The sequence below is a fragment of the Laetiporus sulphureus genome, assembly GCF_001632365.1.
Source record: "Laetiporus sulphureus 93-53 unplaced genomic scaffold LAESUscaffold_2, whole genome shotgun sequence".
Classification (NCBI taxonomy): domain Eukaryota; kingdom Fungi; phylum Basidiomycota; class Agaricomycetes; order Polyporales; family Laetiporaceae; genus Laetiporus; species Laetiporus sulphureus.
In genome coordinates, this window is record NW_024468511.1 from 138,348 (window position 1) to 154,537 (window position 16,190).

The following is a 16,190-nucleotide window of genomic DNA, read 5'->3' on the forward strand; positions in this document are numbered from 1 at the left end:
GAGACACTGTTCTCATGCGATTATCACACTTCTCGTTTACATTTGCTTTGCTGGTCTCTCCTTGAAGTCAATCAGTAATGGTCTGCTCTTAAACTTTGTACGACATCGTGCCACCTATATATCAGTGATAGAGACCGAGTGCTGATTTTCACTCCCGCTACTGTAGTTTATGGTCTGGTCCGTTTCAATGTTTTCGGTCTTGGCCTCAGTCTGCATGATACTTGCTTGATCTCGGTCTCAGATTGGTCTTATGTGTATCTCGTCTCTACATGAATGTCACATTCTGCTTTTCTTATACGCGCGAGATGCCACCGTGCTACATGATCGGAGAGCGAAACCCCCTGCACGCTTCCGAGTCCGTGCGGGCAATTTTCGCCCCCGCCTGCTATCGACCGCTACATACTGCTACAGACGTAGACATGATACCGAGCTACGGAGTGCTACAGACAACCACAGAGAGCTACGGCAGAATTTCGCTTGCTCGAAGCCCTCTGATGTTCTTGCGACCGGCAGCCGCGTTTCGCACAGGCTTTGCGTGCCTAATCTTCTTCGCTGGCGGATCAGAATCCTCTGTATGGTCTTCAACGACTTCTGTTCGGCGTTGCCAAGCATCATCAAAGCTACTTCTGGGCATATTTAGAGGGGGCAGCGAGTCCGGTGGGACTAGAGAGGCTGGCGAGGCCGGCGAGGCTGCTGACGAGGCTGACGAGGCCGGTGAGAGTGGCGGAGCCGGTGAGAGTGGCGAAGCCGGCGCGCCCCATTCGCGTAGCTGCGGGCGATCTCTTGGGTCATTCGCCTTCAGCTCCTCCGCAAAAATCCTCAAAGATTCGTCACTTTCCTTGAGTCTGTCAAACAGATGCAGGATAACACATCCACATGACCAGCAGTCAGCCTTGATAGGATCGTACTCCAACCCCTTCTCGACCTCGGGGGCAATCCAGCCCGCCGTCCCGCAATAGCCGGTCACCTTCTCCCCTTCATAACGTAGACGAACCGCGACGTCGAAGTCGATGATTTTCAAGCAGAAATATCGGTCGACAAGAAGGTTGGCGGGCTTGATGTCTCTGTGCGCGAAGAGATTTTCGTGAAGATACGTAAGGCCCTCGATGAGGCCCAAACAGAGTTCAACAACGTTGCCGCGAAGTTCGTCAGGAGCGAGTGCGAGATAATCCGCAAGGGAATTCGGTATTTTAGGCAGAATGGCCCATGCGCCTGCCTGGCCAGGGAACGAATCGAGCAAGGAGACGACGTGGTTAGACGCCGGTGAGAGGCAACGAATATCTGCGAGGATCTGAAGCTCGTTCGACCCCTCATCGACTTCCTTTGCAATGAGATCAGTACTCGGATCTGATGGTCGATACACAGTAAGAATATGAGACGGCATCTGACGATTAGGCGTCAGCCCAGCATATTATTGTAGCCAAGGGTTGACATACCTTGAAAAGCGGCTCCAATGCACCGCCGCTTGCATCCCAAATGACTTCCGGCTTGACCTCGTAGCCGTGCGCTCTCAGTTCTGCAGCCGCCGCTGCTGTATTTGCACCGCCGCCGCCGCCGCCGCCGCCAGCGACATTGCTGTTACCGTTGTCTGGCTCATGTTTCCTCTTGGTTCCCCTTGTATGAACCGACTTCATAGCAAACTTCTTGGCTTGCGTTTCGATCTTAAATTTGAGCAGTTCAGTGTTCTCTTGCGTGTCTTCCTCTTCTTCCACACTATCATGGAGCATATGAACATGGTTGTACAACTGACGTGCAAACTCGACACGGCCAATTGGTGTAGTCAACTCGAAACGCCTCTCTCTCCAGTAAACCTGCGATGGCTCAGCCTGAGACCTTATGCATTATGAAAAAGGCATACCTTCCGGTCATTCGGCCGTTGGAAAAGAGTGTAGCGTGATGCTTCACCACTGCCCCGAAGAAAATTGATAACAAGGACAAAATTTTTCGTCAGCTTGAATGTGTTCAGGAATGCGTTTGCGAAGCGGACGAAGGCAGCACCGGTCAGAAACATCCGCGCCTTATCCACTGGCCAATCAGTTCCCAATCCGGTCGAATCAACCTCTGTAAGCTGTCGAGGTAATTTCGACTTCATGATGAGGAAATCGCTGACAGGCTTATACGTGCGATATCTTTCTTTCACGTCTAAACCTTCGCCACCTGCAATTTCCAGGATAAGAGTGATTTGCGACTTGCTTCTATAGGAACGACAGTCATGATCGAACGCAAGTAATCAAGGCCACACATACCTTACAGGTGTAATCCGTCCTTGTGGAATATGAAGCATGAGCCTCAGAAAGAAGATGGCATGCGCTATATCTCCCTTCAAAGCAAGAGGTCTCGTCCAAAACATTTGCCAATTTTCGGATGCAATGTCCGCGATATGCATCAGCTCGAGTCGGTCGGCTTGGCGCCATGGTTGTGTCCGATTGTTATGATGTTCATCCTCAGCCTCAGCGGTCTCCTCACCACCGGCGGCCGGTGCCCCGGATTGCTCCTCCGCAGCGTTTGAGTTTGTAAGAGACCCGAAATACGCAGCTTGGTATTGATCACCGAGTATAACCTTGAACGCCTCAAGCATCTACATCGACTTCAGAATTGAAAGACAGGTGGACGATTCAAGGAAATCACGCACATCAGGGGCCACACCTGGGTTGCTATCCAACTTCTCTTCAAACTCCGCAACAAATCTTGGAACTGGGATTTCTGTGTTCGCTTTTATCTCGTTCTGGATCACGTCTAATTCCGTGTAATCGCCCCACTTGTGTACTTGGATAATGATATCTCGGTATAATTTCACAACTTCCGGGTCCTCAACAGGCGTCCCTGCGTCATGTTGAGGCCCCGTTATAGCTGTGGGAAACATGATAAGATATCAGGATGTTTGAGAACAATTCCAGGGAGAGTGGCAGCAGACACCACCGAAGATACGACGACGTGAGGTCATCTGGATGGTGGCTCACCTGGAGGACGTGCCACGAGCACAAGATCAACAAACTTCGCCTGTGGGTTCGGTCTAGGGAAGATCGAGCTGACTTCATCCAAGGGGGGAGTGGGGTCTGAACCCTCTACACTCGTCTTCACACGATCGACCAGGCCATCAAATGGAGCAGCGTTCAGTTCACGAGGCTAATGCTCAGTCAGAGTGACACCGTTGCGATGATGAGAGGACAACTCACATTGTAGATGAAAATTTCAGAGGGGGAAATCTTGCGACGCTCTAAAATAAACTTCTCCTTCTCGTAGATCTTGTCATGAACTTCCGTGAAATCCAACGAGTCTTCAACGCGAATCGTGCTGACGTTACTGACGGTGGCATCTTCGAACAGGATAACGTAGGATAGCTTGAGTTCAGGCATAGTTGAGGACTAAGGCGACTGGTGGTGTGTGGATGCTTCAGTAGAAGGCTCAGCGATGTTGGAAAGCAGGAGACAATGACAAGGGGGGGGGGATGTTTGTATCTGTATGCGTGTTGGGTGCATGGCCGAGGTGCCACAAGGAGACGCTGATCATGCATATGCATGAATAATCGAGGAGAAGCCCTCACATTAACTCGAATACGAAGCCTGAGAGAAGCTGTATGCAGAAGATATCAGCGCGGTCAGTGCCCCGGAGCAAATTATCGTGTCGCAATTGACACATCTGCTCTCGGAATAACCACGATATGCAACCCGGGTTCGGTTCTATATCTCTCGATCTCATCGTCCCTTCTGAGTATACAGATGCCTGCTGCTCCTGGAAAGCATGAGGTGTTCGTCTTTGAACGTAATTCACTGGTGGCCGCCTTCTGCACAGTAATGATGACTGAGCAACTCTTTGAGTCCGTCTTGCCGCGACATCCATAACGGCAACTTCGACTTGCACTCTTCTCTCGCCATCATCTCCCGTCCTCACGAGGCCTTGAAACGTATCTCAAAGGCTTCTCTGGACAATCTGAACTCATCCTGCAGTCGATCGCGAGTGAGCTGGGATGTCTGGATCAACCTTATCGAAATGGCCTCCGGCCCTCACCCACTCGCAGCTGGAGGAATTGACGCTACTGGCGACAACATATGCTCTGTCTCATGGCTTAATATATCTTCCAGTAGCTACACAGCAGCCTCCAGCACCGACGTCTGCAATCCATGCACCTCTCGCGCTCTTCCCGTCGCCGTTTCCTCGAGGGTTGTTCCTGCACGCGCAGAGACTGCAGCGGGCGTACAACGTCCTCTATGCGCGCATTGCAATGGATGAGAAATTCCTCGATCGCATCATGGGCGAGGTGGAAGGTGTAGGCAAGGTGGATCTGTTCACCGGTCAGCTATGGAAACGATGGAAGCGATTGCGAGATGAGGGGGTCGTCCAGGTACGAGGTGGGTTTCGTTCCTACCGGAGACTTAAATGAATAACCTCAGTTGCTCAGCCACTCCAACTGGGTATGTTCCGGTCGGACTATATGCTACACGCCCCAAGCGATGGCACGCCTGCCTCGCTGAAGCAAGTTGAATTCAATACCATCTCGTCTTCATTCGGTACACTGTCTCAGCGAGCTGCCGGTATGCACAAGTAGGCCTGCACTTGGTTTCATAGATCAAGCTGTTCAACTTCAAACAGATATCTCTACAAATCCACGCAGTATTATAATGCTTCCGGGCATCTGAAGGAAGCGAACTTTCCTTCTAATCGGACCACTGCAGGACTCGCTGAGGGACTCGCTGAAGCCCACAAGGCGTATGGGGTCCCAAAGTGAGTGCCCCTAATTCTTGAGGGACGCAAGTACTCAAATCCCCATCTTCAGTGCCCGCATCCTGTTCGTAGTTCAGGAGGGCGAGCGGAACGTGTTTGACCAGCGGTGGCTCGAATACGAGCTGCTGGAGACGTAAGGGATTACGTTTGCTTCGCTAGTTGCAATCACTTATATTGACTCATAGACATGGTATCCACGTTGTGCGACAGAGCCTAAATCAACTCGCACACTCTGCTACTGTCGATCCATCCACTTGTGCGCTCTGCATAGTCCCACCTGCTGGATCTACTGGGCCCGTAGAAATTGCGGTCGTGTACTTCCGCGCAGGCTACACGCCCACCGACTATCCCACCCCTGCACACTACGACACACGGTACCTGCTCGAGAGCTCGCGTGCGATCCAGTGTCCGTCCATCCAGCTCCAGCTCGCAGGCGGCAAGAAGGTCCAGGAGGTGCTCACGCGCCCCGGTGTGCTGGAAGGCTTCCTCTGTGACGCGTCCCGGTGGGGGAGCGGCGTGCTCCCGCAGGAGGACGTGGACGCGCTGCGCGCCAGCTGGATGGCGATGTGGGGCCTCGAAGAAAATGGCGGCGTGCAAAAGGCACATATGCTCGCGCAGCGTCTCGTATTGAAGCCGCAGCGCGAGGGTGGCGGAAACAATGTGTACAAGGAAGCCATCCCGCCATTCCTCGATGACCTTCCGACCAAGGAGCGCGAAGCGTGGATCGCGATGGAGTTGATTGCGCCGCCGGAGGGACTGGGGAACTATTTGGTGCGCGCAGGCGCGGGGACAGAGGGCGCGGTGCAGGCGGATGTCATTAGTGAGCTGGGAATTTTTGGATGGGCGCTGTTCGGTGGGAAAGATGGGGAAGTGAAGGAGAAGGAGGTGGGGTGGTTATTGAGAACGAAGGGAAAGGAAAGCAACGAAGGTGGCGTGGCGGCCGGGTTCTCCGTCTTGGATTCGATCTTACTTGTCGATGACTGATACCGCACTATCACTATAAGCTGGCCTGAGACGCGTCATCAGTATGGACCCAAGTTTGCCGTTTCCGTGAGCTCCATAGGAAGCGTCCATGGTACCGGTAGGCCAATGGCGTGGGCGGAAATCATCGACAACGCTTCCTGTTCGCGCACCCTGTCTGTGCCGTGTAGAGATTTCAACTAGGATCCAATCATAGATCCATTCACGGACTCGATTGAATCATCTTCACCTCTTCAACTTGGGTGGCGGAGAAACTGAAACGAGCTGTTCGAGATACCGTTTCACTTCAGTCATCGTTGACAATGTATAGTCGGTGTAGACTTACGAAGTTTGCTGTACATTTTGACATAGGCATCTACAGTGTCGAATTACGGCAAGAATATCAGTGTGGCGCGTCAAGCCAAGATATTCCGGGGGAGAGGTGCTATTCCGTAGGTGGTTTTTCTGCTGTCGCAAACTATGGCACTCAGCAACGTCGTACACGTCGAACGTGTTCCAATATTGGCGCCACAGCGTCTCCAGTCACGTGGGCGCGTCGCGGCGCGCCCACGGCGGACGTCTGTTCTGTGAGATCGGGCTGCCATTAGCACCATGGTCCCTCCCCAATTTCTACGTTTCAGAGTTTCCCGCTAGCTAGCCAACGTTGCTCATTACGCGGACAGAGTTTCTCGTATCTTATCCGCGGCAGTCTTGGCTCACGCGATAGAGCATCCTGGATGTGAGCTGGGCGCCCAGGCTTGATCCGACATCTTATCATGGAATTGATAAAGTTGACCTCTTTAAAGCGTCGACTGCTTGAAAAGGACGTCAGGGACGACGATTCCTCCTTACTGCCAGGATGGCCTCTCAGACTGCCAGGACGGCCTCTCAGAGTTTCCCGAAGACGTCTTCGAACCCTCTTGTGAGCAAAGATGGTTCGTTCGAGAAGATCCCCATCATGTGAGTTGCATGTTTAATTGATGTGAAGATCCGCTTACGAGTTTGATATAACGGTTTCAGTGATTTGCAGAACGCTCGTAGCACAGACCCCGCGGTTCGACGTGCATTAGCCGACGACATACGGGACGCATGCGTCAATGTCGGGTTCTTGTATGGTAGGTAACTGCCAACGATTTTGAGGGACTAACATCAGCACTGATTCTCAACCCTATACAGTAAAGAACCATACCATCCCTCAATCGGCGGTCGACGGTGCTGTCAACGCAGCCAAGCAATTTTTCCCCTTACCGCTCGAGACGAAGGCTGCTCTGGATATCCATAAGACCGCAAATTTTAAGGGATACACAGCTCTCCTGGGAGAGAACACCAACCTGGAGAACCGCGGCGACCTGCATGAAGGGTTCGACCTGGGCTGGGAGGAGATGTCCGGAAGCGGCCGGCAAGACGATGGCGTTATGGCCGGGCAGAACGTGTGGCCGGACAACCTTCCTGGGTTCAGAGAGGCTTGTCTTGAGTACTAGTAAGTAACGTGTACTGTCGTTCTGTACAGCTGGAAGCTGACTTGGGGTGGTTAGCCATGCTGCAGTCGAGTTGGGAAAACTACTCTTCCCCTTGTTTGCGCTCGCGCTTAATCTTCCAGAGAACTTCTTCGATGACAAGGTGATATCTGTTTATGATCACTCCATCAGCGCATGCCTCACACCTGCGCAGACAACAAAGCCTGCGGCTATTATGCGCCTCCTCTACTACCCACCCCAAACGGGTACCGTCGATGATCGTGTCGAGGGTATTGGTGCACATACGGAGTGAGTGACCGCGTACATCCTCATCATATATATCATCTGATACGGTCAATAGCTATGAGGCGAGACTCACGTCATCTAAAGGGTATACCTAGAGTTTGACGAAATGTACAGTGCTTCACTTTATTGTGGCAAGACAAGGTGCAAGCTCTTCAAGTCTTGAACAAGGATGGGAAATGGATCGATGCTGTCCCTATACCTGGAACGCTCGTCGTAAAGTATGTCTCATTTTATCCGTCTTCTGATCAGCGTTGCTAATTATCACCAGTATAGGCGATCAGCTCGCTAGATGGACAAGTATGTCTCTCGAACGGGCTTCTGTTACAGTTCGCTCTGCTGACACTGTCCACCAGACGATGTCTTCAAATCTACCGTGCACAGAGCGGTGAACCGCTCTGGCGTCGAGCGATACTCCATCCCTTTGTTCTTCGGTACGGACTATAACGTGAAGTTAGAGGTGAGATGCTTGTCCAGCCAGCAGCGCGAATCTGCATGCTTAGTTGACTCGATCTGCAGCCGCTGCCCGGATGTGTTTCAGAGGACAATCCCGCCAAATACGAGGTCGTGACTGCCGGAGAATATGTAAAATCGCGTTTGGAGGCTACCTATGCGCATTCAAAGTGATTGTCTGGCCATGAGGGCTCCTTTCTTCTCGATCAAATACACAGGGTAATTGTAATGTGCTGTACAACAAGTCTTATACAAATGGTCTCTACAACATCTCTTCTAGAATACAGAAGGCATCAAAAGTAGTCGACCTCCATCAATGAGGTGAACGCCGCCATCGATGTATGATCCAGCCTGGAGATACAAACGATCAGCATTCACTGCCACGGCGATCCGGAGCTCATGGCCTACCTTGCTAGCCAGATAGAGCACGAGACCTCCCATATCATCTATGCCCCCGACCCGTTGCAGGGGTATAGTCGACTTGAGCCTCTCTTCGTCCGCAACACTTGCGCTCATTTCTACGTTGAATTTATTTGTCAAATCAAAGACAATTCAACTGTGCAGTACACGCACCTGAGGGAAATATGCCCGGGCAAATGATATTGCTCCGGATCTGCCAGTCCTTGAAGTAGTGCGCCATCGTCTTACCCAGGTGCGTCACCGCTGCCTTGCTAAGCCCATACGACAAGCTGAACAGATCCGAATCCTTCCGCAACGCTGCAAGGCTCGAGATCGTTATGACCTGACTTGTGATGCCCGATGCCACGCTGCGCTCGTTGCCCTTGTGCAGGAGCTCGAGGAACGCCACGGTGCAGAACCAGACGCTGGCGACGTTCACCTGGAACGTCTTTGCGAACGTCTCATCCGTCTCGTAGTTCCATAGGAGCTCCTGGTACTCTGTGATGCTCGCCTCGCCGGGCTTCGGGAGCTTCGGCTGGCGGCTTACCATCACGCCTGCGTTGTTCACGAGTAGGTTAATGTAGCCGTGCCGTGCCTTGACGGAATCTGCAATGGCACGCAGAGAGTCGCGATCTGTGACATCACCCTGGATTGGGATCATGTTTCGTCGGCGCTGTGTGCATGAGTGTATGTGAGTTGCGAAACTTGGGAACTCTGCTAGGACTGCAAGTTCGAGAGACCTACGCTATGCGACTTGATCGCTGCTTCGAGCACCTCCATCCTCCGCCCTACGATGTACACGACGGCACCATTGTTCTCCAGCGCAGTGGCGATCATCAACCCGATGCCTTGCGTTCATAAGAGTCGTAAGATCATAAAGTCTGAATGATTGCCTCTCATCATAATTACCCACCTGTACCGCCTCCCGTCACCACGGCCACCAACCCCTCAACGCTGAACAGCCGTGCAGAATCCGTGATGTGCTCCTCCATGACAGTCTGAGGGATGGTCTATCTTCGTCCCCGCATTAACTTTATAATTGGCCGCCGCGCCATTGTTTATTCAGCAGGCCGAGTCCCGCCAGTGCGTTCCCCGCGTGAGTCGCTGACTACTCAGTCTCAGGACAAATCTGGCATGCATCGATATGATAGCATGCCATCCCACTGGGGTGGGATGCGATTTGTATGCAAGGTTTCTAGGGCAGGAAGGATCATCGACATCTTCCACGACGCGAGTGGATCAGGTGGGCCACAGATGCGACTGCGTGCCTGTTGGCGGGCCTGTCAAGCGCGGATGGTTACGGGAACATGAACTCCAGAGAGTGAAAACTTCCAGCTGAGAGCGTTCGCACAACAAGTAGGATACCATAGAAAGCATATGTTCGGCAGGCATAAGGACATCCACACCGGCTCAAAGGGAACGAATGTACAGTAAGAGGTTCATCAGCTACCTAGATAGTATGTCCGGATTATATATTAGGTTTGTGAGTGTCCATCTTTTGTGCGTGACGGATCAGATGATGTGTAGCATAGCATGTGGAAGCGAGGGACTCTGTAGGAATAATGTGAATGTCAACCCTTACAGGGCCAATATCATGGCCGTTCCTAGAAGCAGCGTCGCAATTGCTGCTGGGCGGAATAGGGTCGAGCGCTGTGCACCCGAAATAACGGTGTCCTCGCCCTGTTCGCCGTACACGCGCACATAGCTGACCTCGAAATACGCGTTGTCGTAGTTGGACGGAGTCCCGATCACCCAGTCATCGTAGCACACACCCGAGCACGTCTCTGCGAAGATCGTTTGGTCGCCAGCGAAGTCTGAGGATCAGGTGTAAGCGGTGATTATGGATGCGATGCAATGTGAGAGAACACAAACGAACCTCCGCACAGAGTGATGTCAAACACGAGCGCTTGGTCCTCGAAGAAGTTTTGGACTGTGCAGTTGCTGCTTGGCCAGTTAGCGACGGGCGTGCCGAGGTCACCTGTATTAATCGTGCTAGCGTTACCGGAGAGGACACTGGGAATGGACGAGCGCTGGGTTCACTCGTTAGAAAACTATCCACACGCGTTGTCAAGGAGTAGCTTACGTTGAAGAACCATATTCTGTTGACGTGCATCAGCAACTTGGCGATTGTGTGAAGTAGCGCACTCACGAGATACCAGATGTGGCAAATTCAGTCACGAAGATTCCTCCGCCGGCAGCAGCGAACGCTGCGTCTGATCAGACTCTGTACAATGATATCACTGACATGCCGCATACCTTCACCATACGAGCTGGTGCTGGGATCGGTGACGACGCAGCCCTCATTGTCATCAGCAGTTATCGAACAGTCGGTGGAGTTGACGAGGGTACTTGTTTGAACCGCATTGGCGGAGTGGTAGCAGCCCTGCAACACTGTGGGTTACTACTCATTGCGACCAATCTTATCGCTACACTCACGGTTTCCGTGTGCAGCGCCATCTGATTTCGCGTCACCTGATTCACCCCCTCGAATGTGTCGATCTACGCACGACTGTCAGACTTGGAGGATCGGCGACCACGCATTATAGCGCACCTCTCCTCCGTTCGGCCAATCAGCCGCCGAAGACCAGAAGGCGGGCCACACCGAGCACTGCGTTGCCTATTCAGTAGACTTCGCGGGGGGAGAATGCCAATACGTACGCCGTATGGCACATGCACCATGTCGGTGACCCAGAGACTACCCACGGTGAAGTGGTCCTTCGTGGCGATTCGCACACTGTTGCGCTTGTTGCCGACAGTGACCGTCGATGTGTTGTCGACCCTCATGATCGCATTTCCAGAGTCGCTGATGTATGCCAGATTGTCCTGTCCGGCAGATTTTGCGCTCACAAAGCTGTAAATGGCGGGACACAGATGTCAGTATAAATGAGCTGCGGATGCCAACGAAGCGACTTGCAAGACGTCGCCTTCCGTCAGGTTGTCATCTACGTGTAACGTGAGCGCTATCGACAAAGATCCTTCCCAGCGCACGCACAGTTATTGTAAAAGTCCCAATCATCGAAGAAGGAGTCACCGGTGTACTCCTTCACCATGTCATACTGGCACTTCACCAGGACCGGCAGGAGGAAGAATGCAGCGGAGAGGACCGATCGCACCATATTGGCAAAGATCTAATGTAACGAGCGACAGAGGCGGCGAGGGCTCGGAGTCAGATATCCAAAGAGACGGGTATCTTGAGAGCAATTATAAGTTAAAGAGATACTGCGCAAGGAAAGTTTCCGCAGGCTGACAGTTATCAACGCCGAAAAAGCACCGGCAAGTCTAGAGCAAGCCGTCAGTCCTGCAATTCAGCGGCTGTAGGGTGCCGGATTCTACAGGTATGTAAAGACGATGGCTTTGGGAAGAGAGAGGTGGGAAGGGACGCAAGACCGTCAAGGCTGCGTACGGGTAAGATGTCGCCGAAACAAGCGCCGTACTAGTGCTCAGAGTATCGCTTCGGCGTCGCATCACGGCCGATTCTCCATGCTCACATTAACTTTAAGTACACACACGATCAACTATCCGAAGGGAATTGTAGAATCATTGGTGAATGCATAACAATGTGAATTTAGCTGTTGTGGCTACTCCGCCAACTACCTGGCACGAGCGTATTCGATGCGTTGTATCACCGATGCTTCCGTGATGCCCAGCAGACCAAGCAGACTGCCAGACGCCGTGTTCTGACAAGGATGGCTGCGTTCTTACTTATTATGTCTATCAGGAACGTGCAACAACGACGCGGGACGTCCGATAATTCTACGAGGTATCAATCATGACTGAATGAACAGGTACCATCACTGGACCCTACACAGACATTCTGTGGCCGAGGTTTGTTCAGCACGCATGCCTCTCACTGTACGGCACACGGAGGCCCTTCATACCTCGCCTGGATGGAAAAAAAAGGTCAGGATGGGGCGTCAATACGTGACAATGAATGGATCAAGATGCTCGTGTGTATGACCCACATCCAGTGCAGGAGAGTTGACGGGTTGGCAACGTTACATGAGGTGACACTGTCAAATAAGGTGCATGCGAGCCAAGTCATAAATAGCAAGCTGAGGAACATACAAGTCCATGTAGTCGTATTGGCCTGCTCAAGACCAGATCCGTGGCTGATCGGTACATGAGCTATGTATAGCTTTGAGGCCTGCATCGAATAGGCCGCGCCGTTTCTAGAGCCAACGAAGCTTCATCCCATGTGGTATGGGTTCTGTGGACGAGAAAGAGCACACTTGCCATCTACAGTGTGGTCATCCCGGCCCTGGTTAGAATCGCTCCAATTAGCGTGCCCGCGCGAAACTGACAAGTCATGCACTGATATGACAGAGTGGAGGGAAACATCATCCTTTTTTCTCTTCGAGATTACGTTGATACGAGTCAAAGGCATGCTGTCGGGCGCCGACCTTGACGCTACCACTGAGTGCTGATTGGACGTTCAACGTTCTACTGTTCTAACGGATGCGCAGTCTTCTTTCAATGTTTTGGAGTTCAAGCTCACCACCAGAGCCTGATATAAGATACATGACCATAAGTTTATGGAAAGAAACAGCAGCAATTGCACGTACCATGCATGCCAGTAACGGTCCAACGCTCACCAACGTTCTGCTGGCCGAGGTTCCTATTTGTACACAGAAAACGTTAATCCAAATGGCAAGGACGATGCCACATGCCTTCCGTTGCGAGTAAAAATAAATCCTTCTGTAATGCTGAGGCCCTCTGAGACATTCTGAAAATAAGTCGTACTTCAAGAGCTTATTAATATGGTAACGTTCGGAACATGCGGAAGATTTCGGAGCGTCAATTTCATATCTTCGAACTCCGACTTTCTTTGCGGACCGGCATCACATGCCGCAGACTCGATTGATACTCCGCTTAAATGTTCTCCGAATTTCTTACGCATTATCCGAACTAATCTGCTCGTTGATCCGAACGACGACGACATCGACGACGACGACGAGATTAGAGGATTAGCGGGCCCACCCAGCCAGTGCAAGAGCGACAACATGTCCGCACGCTACGCGCAAGGTGCTGCACACACGCGATCATCCCTGCCTAGCGACGAAGGCGTTGTGAAGAGTCGCAATGCCGAGATGGTGCAGGAGGAATACATTGGGCACAAGGATCGGTGAGTAGGAGTGCAACGAATGTCTGGCAGCTCAGCTCATATAGAAAATAGACTACTGCACGCCATTGATTCTGCGAAAGGCATACTCGGTGATCTGCGCATTTTCAACAAGGAGTCATGGGTTGTCCGCTACCCTCAGCTCAACGAACAACCAACGAATACGGACTGCTCGAGTCCGAAAAATCGCACGCATCTTCGTCGTGCACTTTCCTTCCCCGATGATCCCACTTTCCAGGCGGAAGTTGTCGTCAAACCGGCACGGAAGGGCATGACTCGCTCCATGACTCTCGCCTCCATCGCCGACGCCGAGGAAGATGATGCGGAGAGTGAGCATGAAGATGGCTTGCATTCCGTCCATTCCTCCGACTCCGCCGACTTCCACGTCTTCCGTCTCGACCTCAAGCTCGGCGCCCATGGTTCGTCGACTTCGCCCGCATCACTCGTTTCGCAGCTAGAGAAGTCTTCCATTGCCAACCTCCTGGACGAGCGCATCAGCACTGCTGTGAATCACATCGACAAGCTACGAGCGCGCGTCGAAGATACTTCGTCCAAGGTACTCGTCACTGGTGATCTCAACGCGGGGAAGTCGACGTTCGTCAATGCGCTGCTGCGGCGTGAGGTCATGCCAATTGATCAGCAGCCATGTACCACTGCGTTCTGCGAAGTGCACGACGCGGTCGCGGAAAACGCTGGGAAGGAAGAAGTGCACATCCTCAAAGAGGGTGTGCCTTACTCGATCGACGATGAGTCGACTTTCGTTCGCGCGGAGCTGTCCGACCTCGAGTCAATCGTCTCAGAGAACGAGAACGAGCAGCAGATACTGAAGATCTATCTTTCGGACACACGCGATCCGGCCAGTTCGCTCCTTAGCAACGGCATCGTCGATATCTCGCTCATTGATGCACCGGGTCTCAACCGCGATCTCGTCAACACCACTGCGGTGTTTGCACGCCAGGAGGAGATCGATGTCGTCGTGTTCGTGGTGTCGGCCGAGAACCACTTCACGCTTTCGGCGAAGGAGTTCCTGACCAACGCTAGCAAGGAGAAGGCGTACATCTTCATTGTTGTGAACAAGTACGAGCAGATTCGTGACAAGGCCAAGTGCAGGCGCCTCGTGCTTGAACAGATCAAGCAGCTCAGCCCAGCCACATACAAGGATGCGGAGGATCTGGTGCATTTTGTCGACTCGGCTGCAGCCTTCGAGAACGGCACGCCTTCGTTCGACCAGCTCGAGTCGTCGCTGCGATCATTCGTGCTCGTTAAGCGCTCAAAGTCGAAGCTGGCGCCGGCGTCGACCTACTTGCACCACATACTTTCTGACATCGACCTCCTCGTTGGTGCCAATGCCATTGTTGCTGAGAGTGAGCTCAAACGTGCCCGCGAGGATCTCAGCCTGTCACGCCCTATTTGGGAGAAGATGAAGAACGGACGGGAGAAGCTGGAGGATAATCTAGAAGCAGTAGAGGAGGAGGGTGCTACGACCACTCGCTCCAAGACGAAGGATCTCCTCACGAACGCCCTCGAGCGCATTGGTCAGGGCAAGCTCGGCATCGACAAAGCGTCGCTCAGCCTGCCGTCGTACCCTGGGCTGCTCGGCATCTGGGATTACGCGAAGGAAGTGCGCCGGACGCTGCTCGCCAGCCTGGACATCGCTGTCAAGATGGCAGAGGACGAGGCGCGCGTGACGACGACGACTTCCGTCAATCGGGTCTCGCGTCTCGGCGACGAGCACCTGCCCGAGGGCGTTGAGCGGCCACGCAGGGTGTTCATGCCGGAGGCGATGTTCTCCGTGCGTCCCGACAAGGGCTCGCGCAAAAAGTCGCAGCGGGCGCCCAGCGGCGCCGTCGTCGCGGGTGGCCTGCACGGCCTGGGTATCGGCCTCGCGCAGCGCCCCGACATGCTCGAGACGACATTCTTCGATGTCTTCGACGTGCACCACCAGTTCTGGATGAAATTTGGAGACAAGAAACCCGAGAGCGAGGAGGAGGATGCGCCAGTGAGCGCACTGAGCATCGCCTCAGTCGGCTTGGGCGCGCTCACAATGGTCGGCGGAAAGACGCTCGGCGCGCGCGGACTCATTGAGGGCATCATGCGGTTGTGCGACCTGTTCGAAAACGAGACGGCGCGCAAGTGGGCGGCCCCCGTGGTCGGCGCGGTCACCATCGGATTGACGGCGTACTTCATTATGGAGCTGCCGAGCACGATCCCGCGCACGGTCGGGCGGCGCATCAAGGCTTCGCTCGCTCGGGAGGCCGATGAGCGTGGTGCGGACGCAGCATTCGTGGACGTACATGCGCTGCGGGTGAGTCGTGAGACGCGCAAGGTACTCCGGTTGGCGTCATGGGACCTCAAGGAGCGTTTCCGGGCGGCGATGGAGGAGAAAGGCCGCGAGGTGCATGGTGCGGAGGAGATGGAGCGCAAGGCACAGAAGGCCGTCGAATGGTTCCTCCAGACGGAGAGCAGGGCGGCCGAGGTGAGGAAGCTGGCCGAGCTCAAGTCTGCTTAAGCAGTCGCCGCATCGATGGCTATGGCACTCAATTTTCTTAGTTCTCGTGTAATTCTAGCATCAGTGCCTCACCTTTCCAGCCGTTGGCGGGTGGGAGGATGGGTCCTGCAAACAGCCTTTTCTTTGTCAAAGTAGTATGTCCTTCTCTACTAATTCCTGTCTTCTCTCCACTCCTGATTCCTTCTCGACCCGATACGTACCTCCAGCTTTTAGCCATGTACTTTTAGGTGTCTCCGTTTTGTTGAACTGATCGTCGAATCGACCTATG

General features: G+C 53.2%; 7 protein-coding genes across 7 annotated transcripts; 3 read left to right on the plus strand and 4 right to left on the minus strand.

The window, feature by feature from the left end:
• Window positions 1-862: 862 nt before the first annotated feature.
• LAESUDRAFT_636505 (kinase-like protein) lies at window positions 863-1,111 on the minus strand (the record flags this gene model as incomplete). Its single annotated transcript, XM_040903455.1, has 1 exon — window positions 863-1,111. A coding segment is annotated over one exon (249 nt), but the record flags the coding sequence as incomplete, so codon positions are not given.
• A 1,034-nt stretch (window positions 1,112-2,145) lies between these two features.
• On the minus strand, window positions 2,146-3,499 carry LAESUDRAFT_151916 (uncharacterized protein). The gene is made up of 4 exons (XM_040901366.1): window positions 3,177-3,499; window positions 2,961-3,075; window positions 2,633-2,850; window positions 2,146-2,578 (listed from the first exon to the last, which is right to left on the minus strand). Exons 1-4 carry the CDS (start codon window positions 3,354-3,356, stop codon window positions 2,231-2,233), a joined length of 861 nt encoding a protein of 286 aa, XP_040769427.1. The 5' UTR covers window positions 3,357-3,499; the 3' UTR covers window positions 2,146-2,230.
• Window positions 3,500-4,222: 723 nt separating this feature from the next.
• On the plus strand, window positions 4,223-5,706 carry LAESUDRAFT_640686 (glutathione synthase; the record flags this gene model as incomplete). Its single annotated transcript, XM_040903614.1, has 5 exons — window positions 4,223-4,342; window positions 4,400-4,542; window positions 4,591-4,722; window positions 4,775-4,855; window positions 4,908-5,706. The coding sequence occupies 5 exons, from the start codon at window positions 4,223-4,225 to the stop codon at window positions 5,704-5,706; spliced, it is 1,275 nt and encodes a 424-aa protein (XP_040769428.1).
• Window positions 5,707-6,541: 835 nt separating this feature from the next.
• LAESUDRAFT_754337 (Clavaminate synthase-like protein) lies at window positions 6,542-8,069 on the plus strand (the record flags this gene model as incomplete). Its single annotated transcript, XM_040911872.1, has 10 exons — window positions 6,542-6,642; window positions 6,703-6,797; window positions 6,859-7,162; window positions 7,218-7,302; window positions 7,354-7,448; window positions 7,508-7,530; window positions 7,582-7,663; window positions 7,714-7,742; window positions 7,799-7,902; window positions 7,962-8,069. 10 exons carry the CDS (start codon window positions 6,542-6,544, stop codon window positions 8,067-8,069), a joined length of 1,026 nt encoding a protein of 341 aa, XP_040769429.1.
• Window positions 8,070-8,171: 102 nt separating this feature from the next.
• LAESUDRAFT_690739 (NAD-P-binding protein) lies at window positions 8,172-9,286 on the minus strand (the record flags this gene model as incomplete). The annotated part of the gene is made up of 5 exons (XM_040906071.1): window positions 8,172-8,246; window positions 8,304-8,413; window positions 8,469-8,967; window positions 9,039-9,142; window positions 9,208-9,286. 5 exons carry the CDS (start codon window positions 9,284-9,286, stop codon window positions 8,172-8,174), a joined length of 867 nt encoding a protein of 288 aa, XP_040769430.1.
• A 245-nt stretch (window positions 9,287-9,531) lies between these two features.
• LAESUDRAFT_719727 (glycoside hydrolase family 16 protein) lies at window positions 9,532-11,663 on the minus strand. Its single transcript, XM_040907685.1, has 10 exons — window positions 11,287-11,663; window positions 11,209-11,236; window positions 10,953-11,145; window positions 10,846-10,902; window positions 10,731-10,793; window positions 10,551-10,677; window positions 10,444-10,501; window positions 10,378-10,393; window positions 10,171-10,324; window positions 9,532-10,108 (listed from the first exon to the last, which is right to left on the minus strand). Exons 1-10 carry the CDS (start codon window positions 11,408-11,410, stop codon window positions 9,873-9,875), a joined length of 1,056 nt encoding a protein of 351 aa, XP_040769431.1. The 5' UTR covers window positions 11,411-11,663; the 3' UTR covers window positions 9,532-9,872.
• Window positions 11,664-13,213: 1,550 nt separating this feature from the next.
• On the plus strand, window positions 13,214-16,149 carry LAESUDRAFT_808763 (uncharacterized protein). Its single transcript, XM_040914091.1, has 2 exons — window positions 13,214-13,416; window positions 13,468-16,149. The coding sequence occupies exons 1-2, from the start codon at window positions 13,295-13,297 to the stop codon at window positions 15,920-15,922; spliced, it is 2,577 nt and encodes an 858-aa protein (XP_040769432.1). The 5' UTR covers window positions 13,214-13,294; the 3' UTR covers window positions 15,923-16,149.
• Window positions 16,150-16,190: the final 41 nt, after the last annotated feature.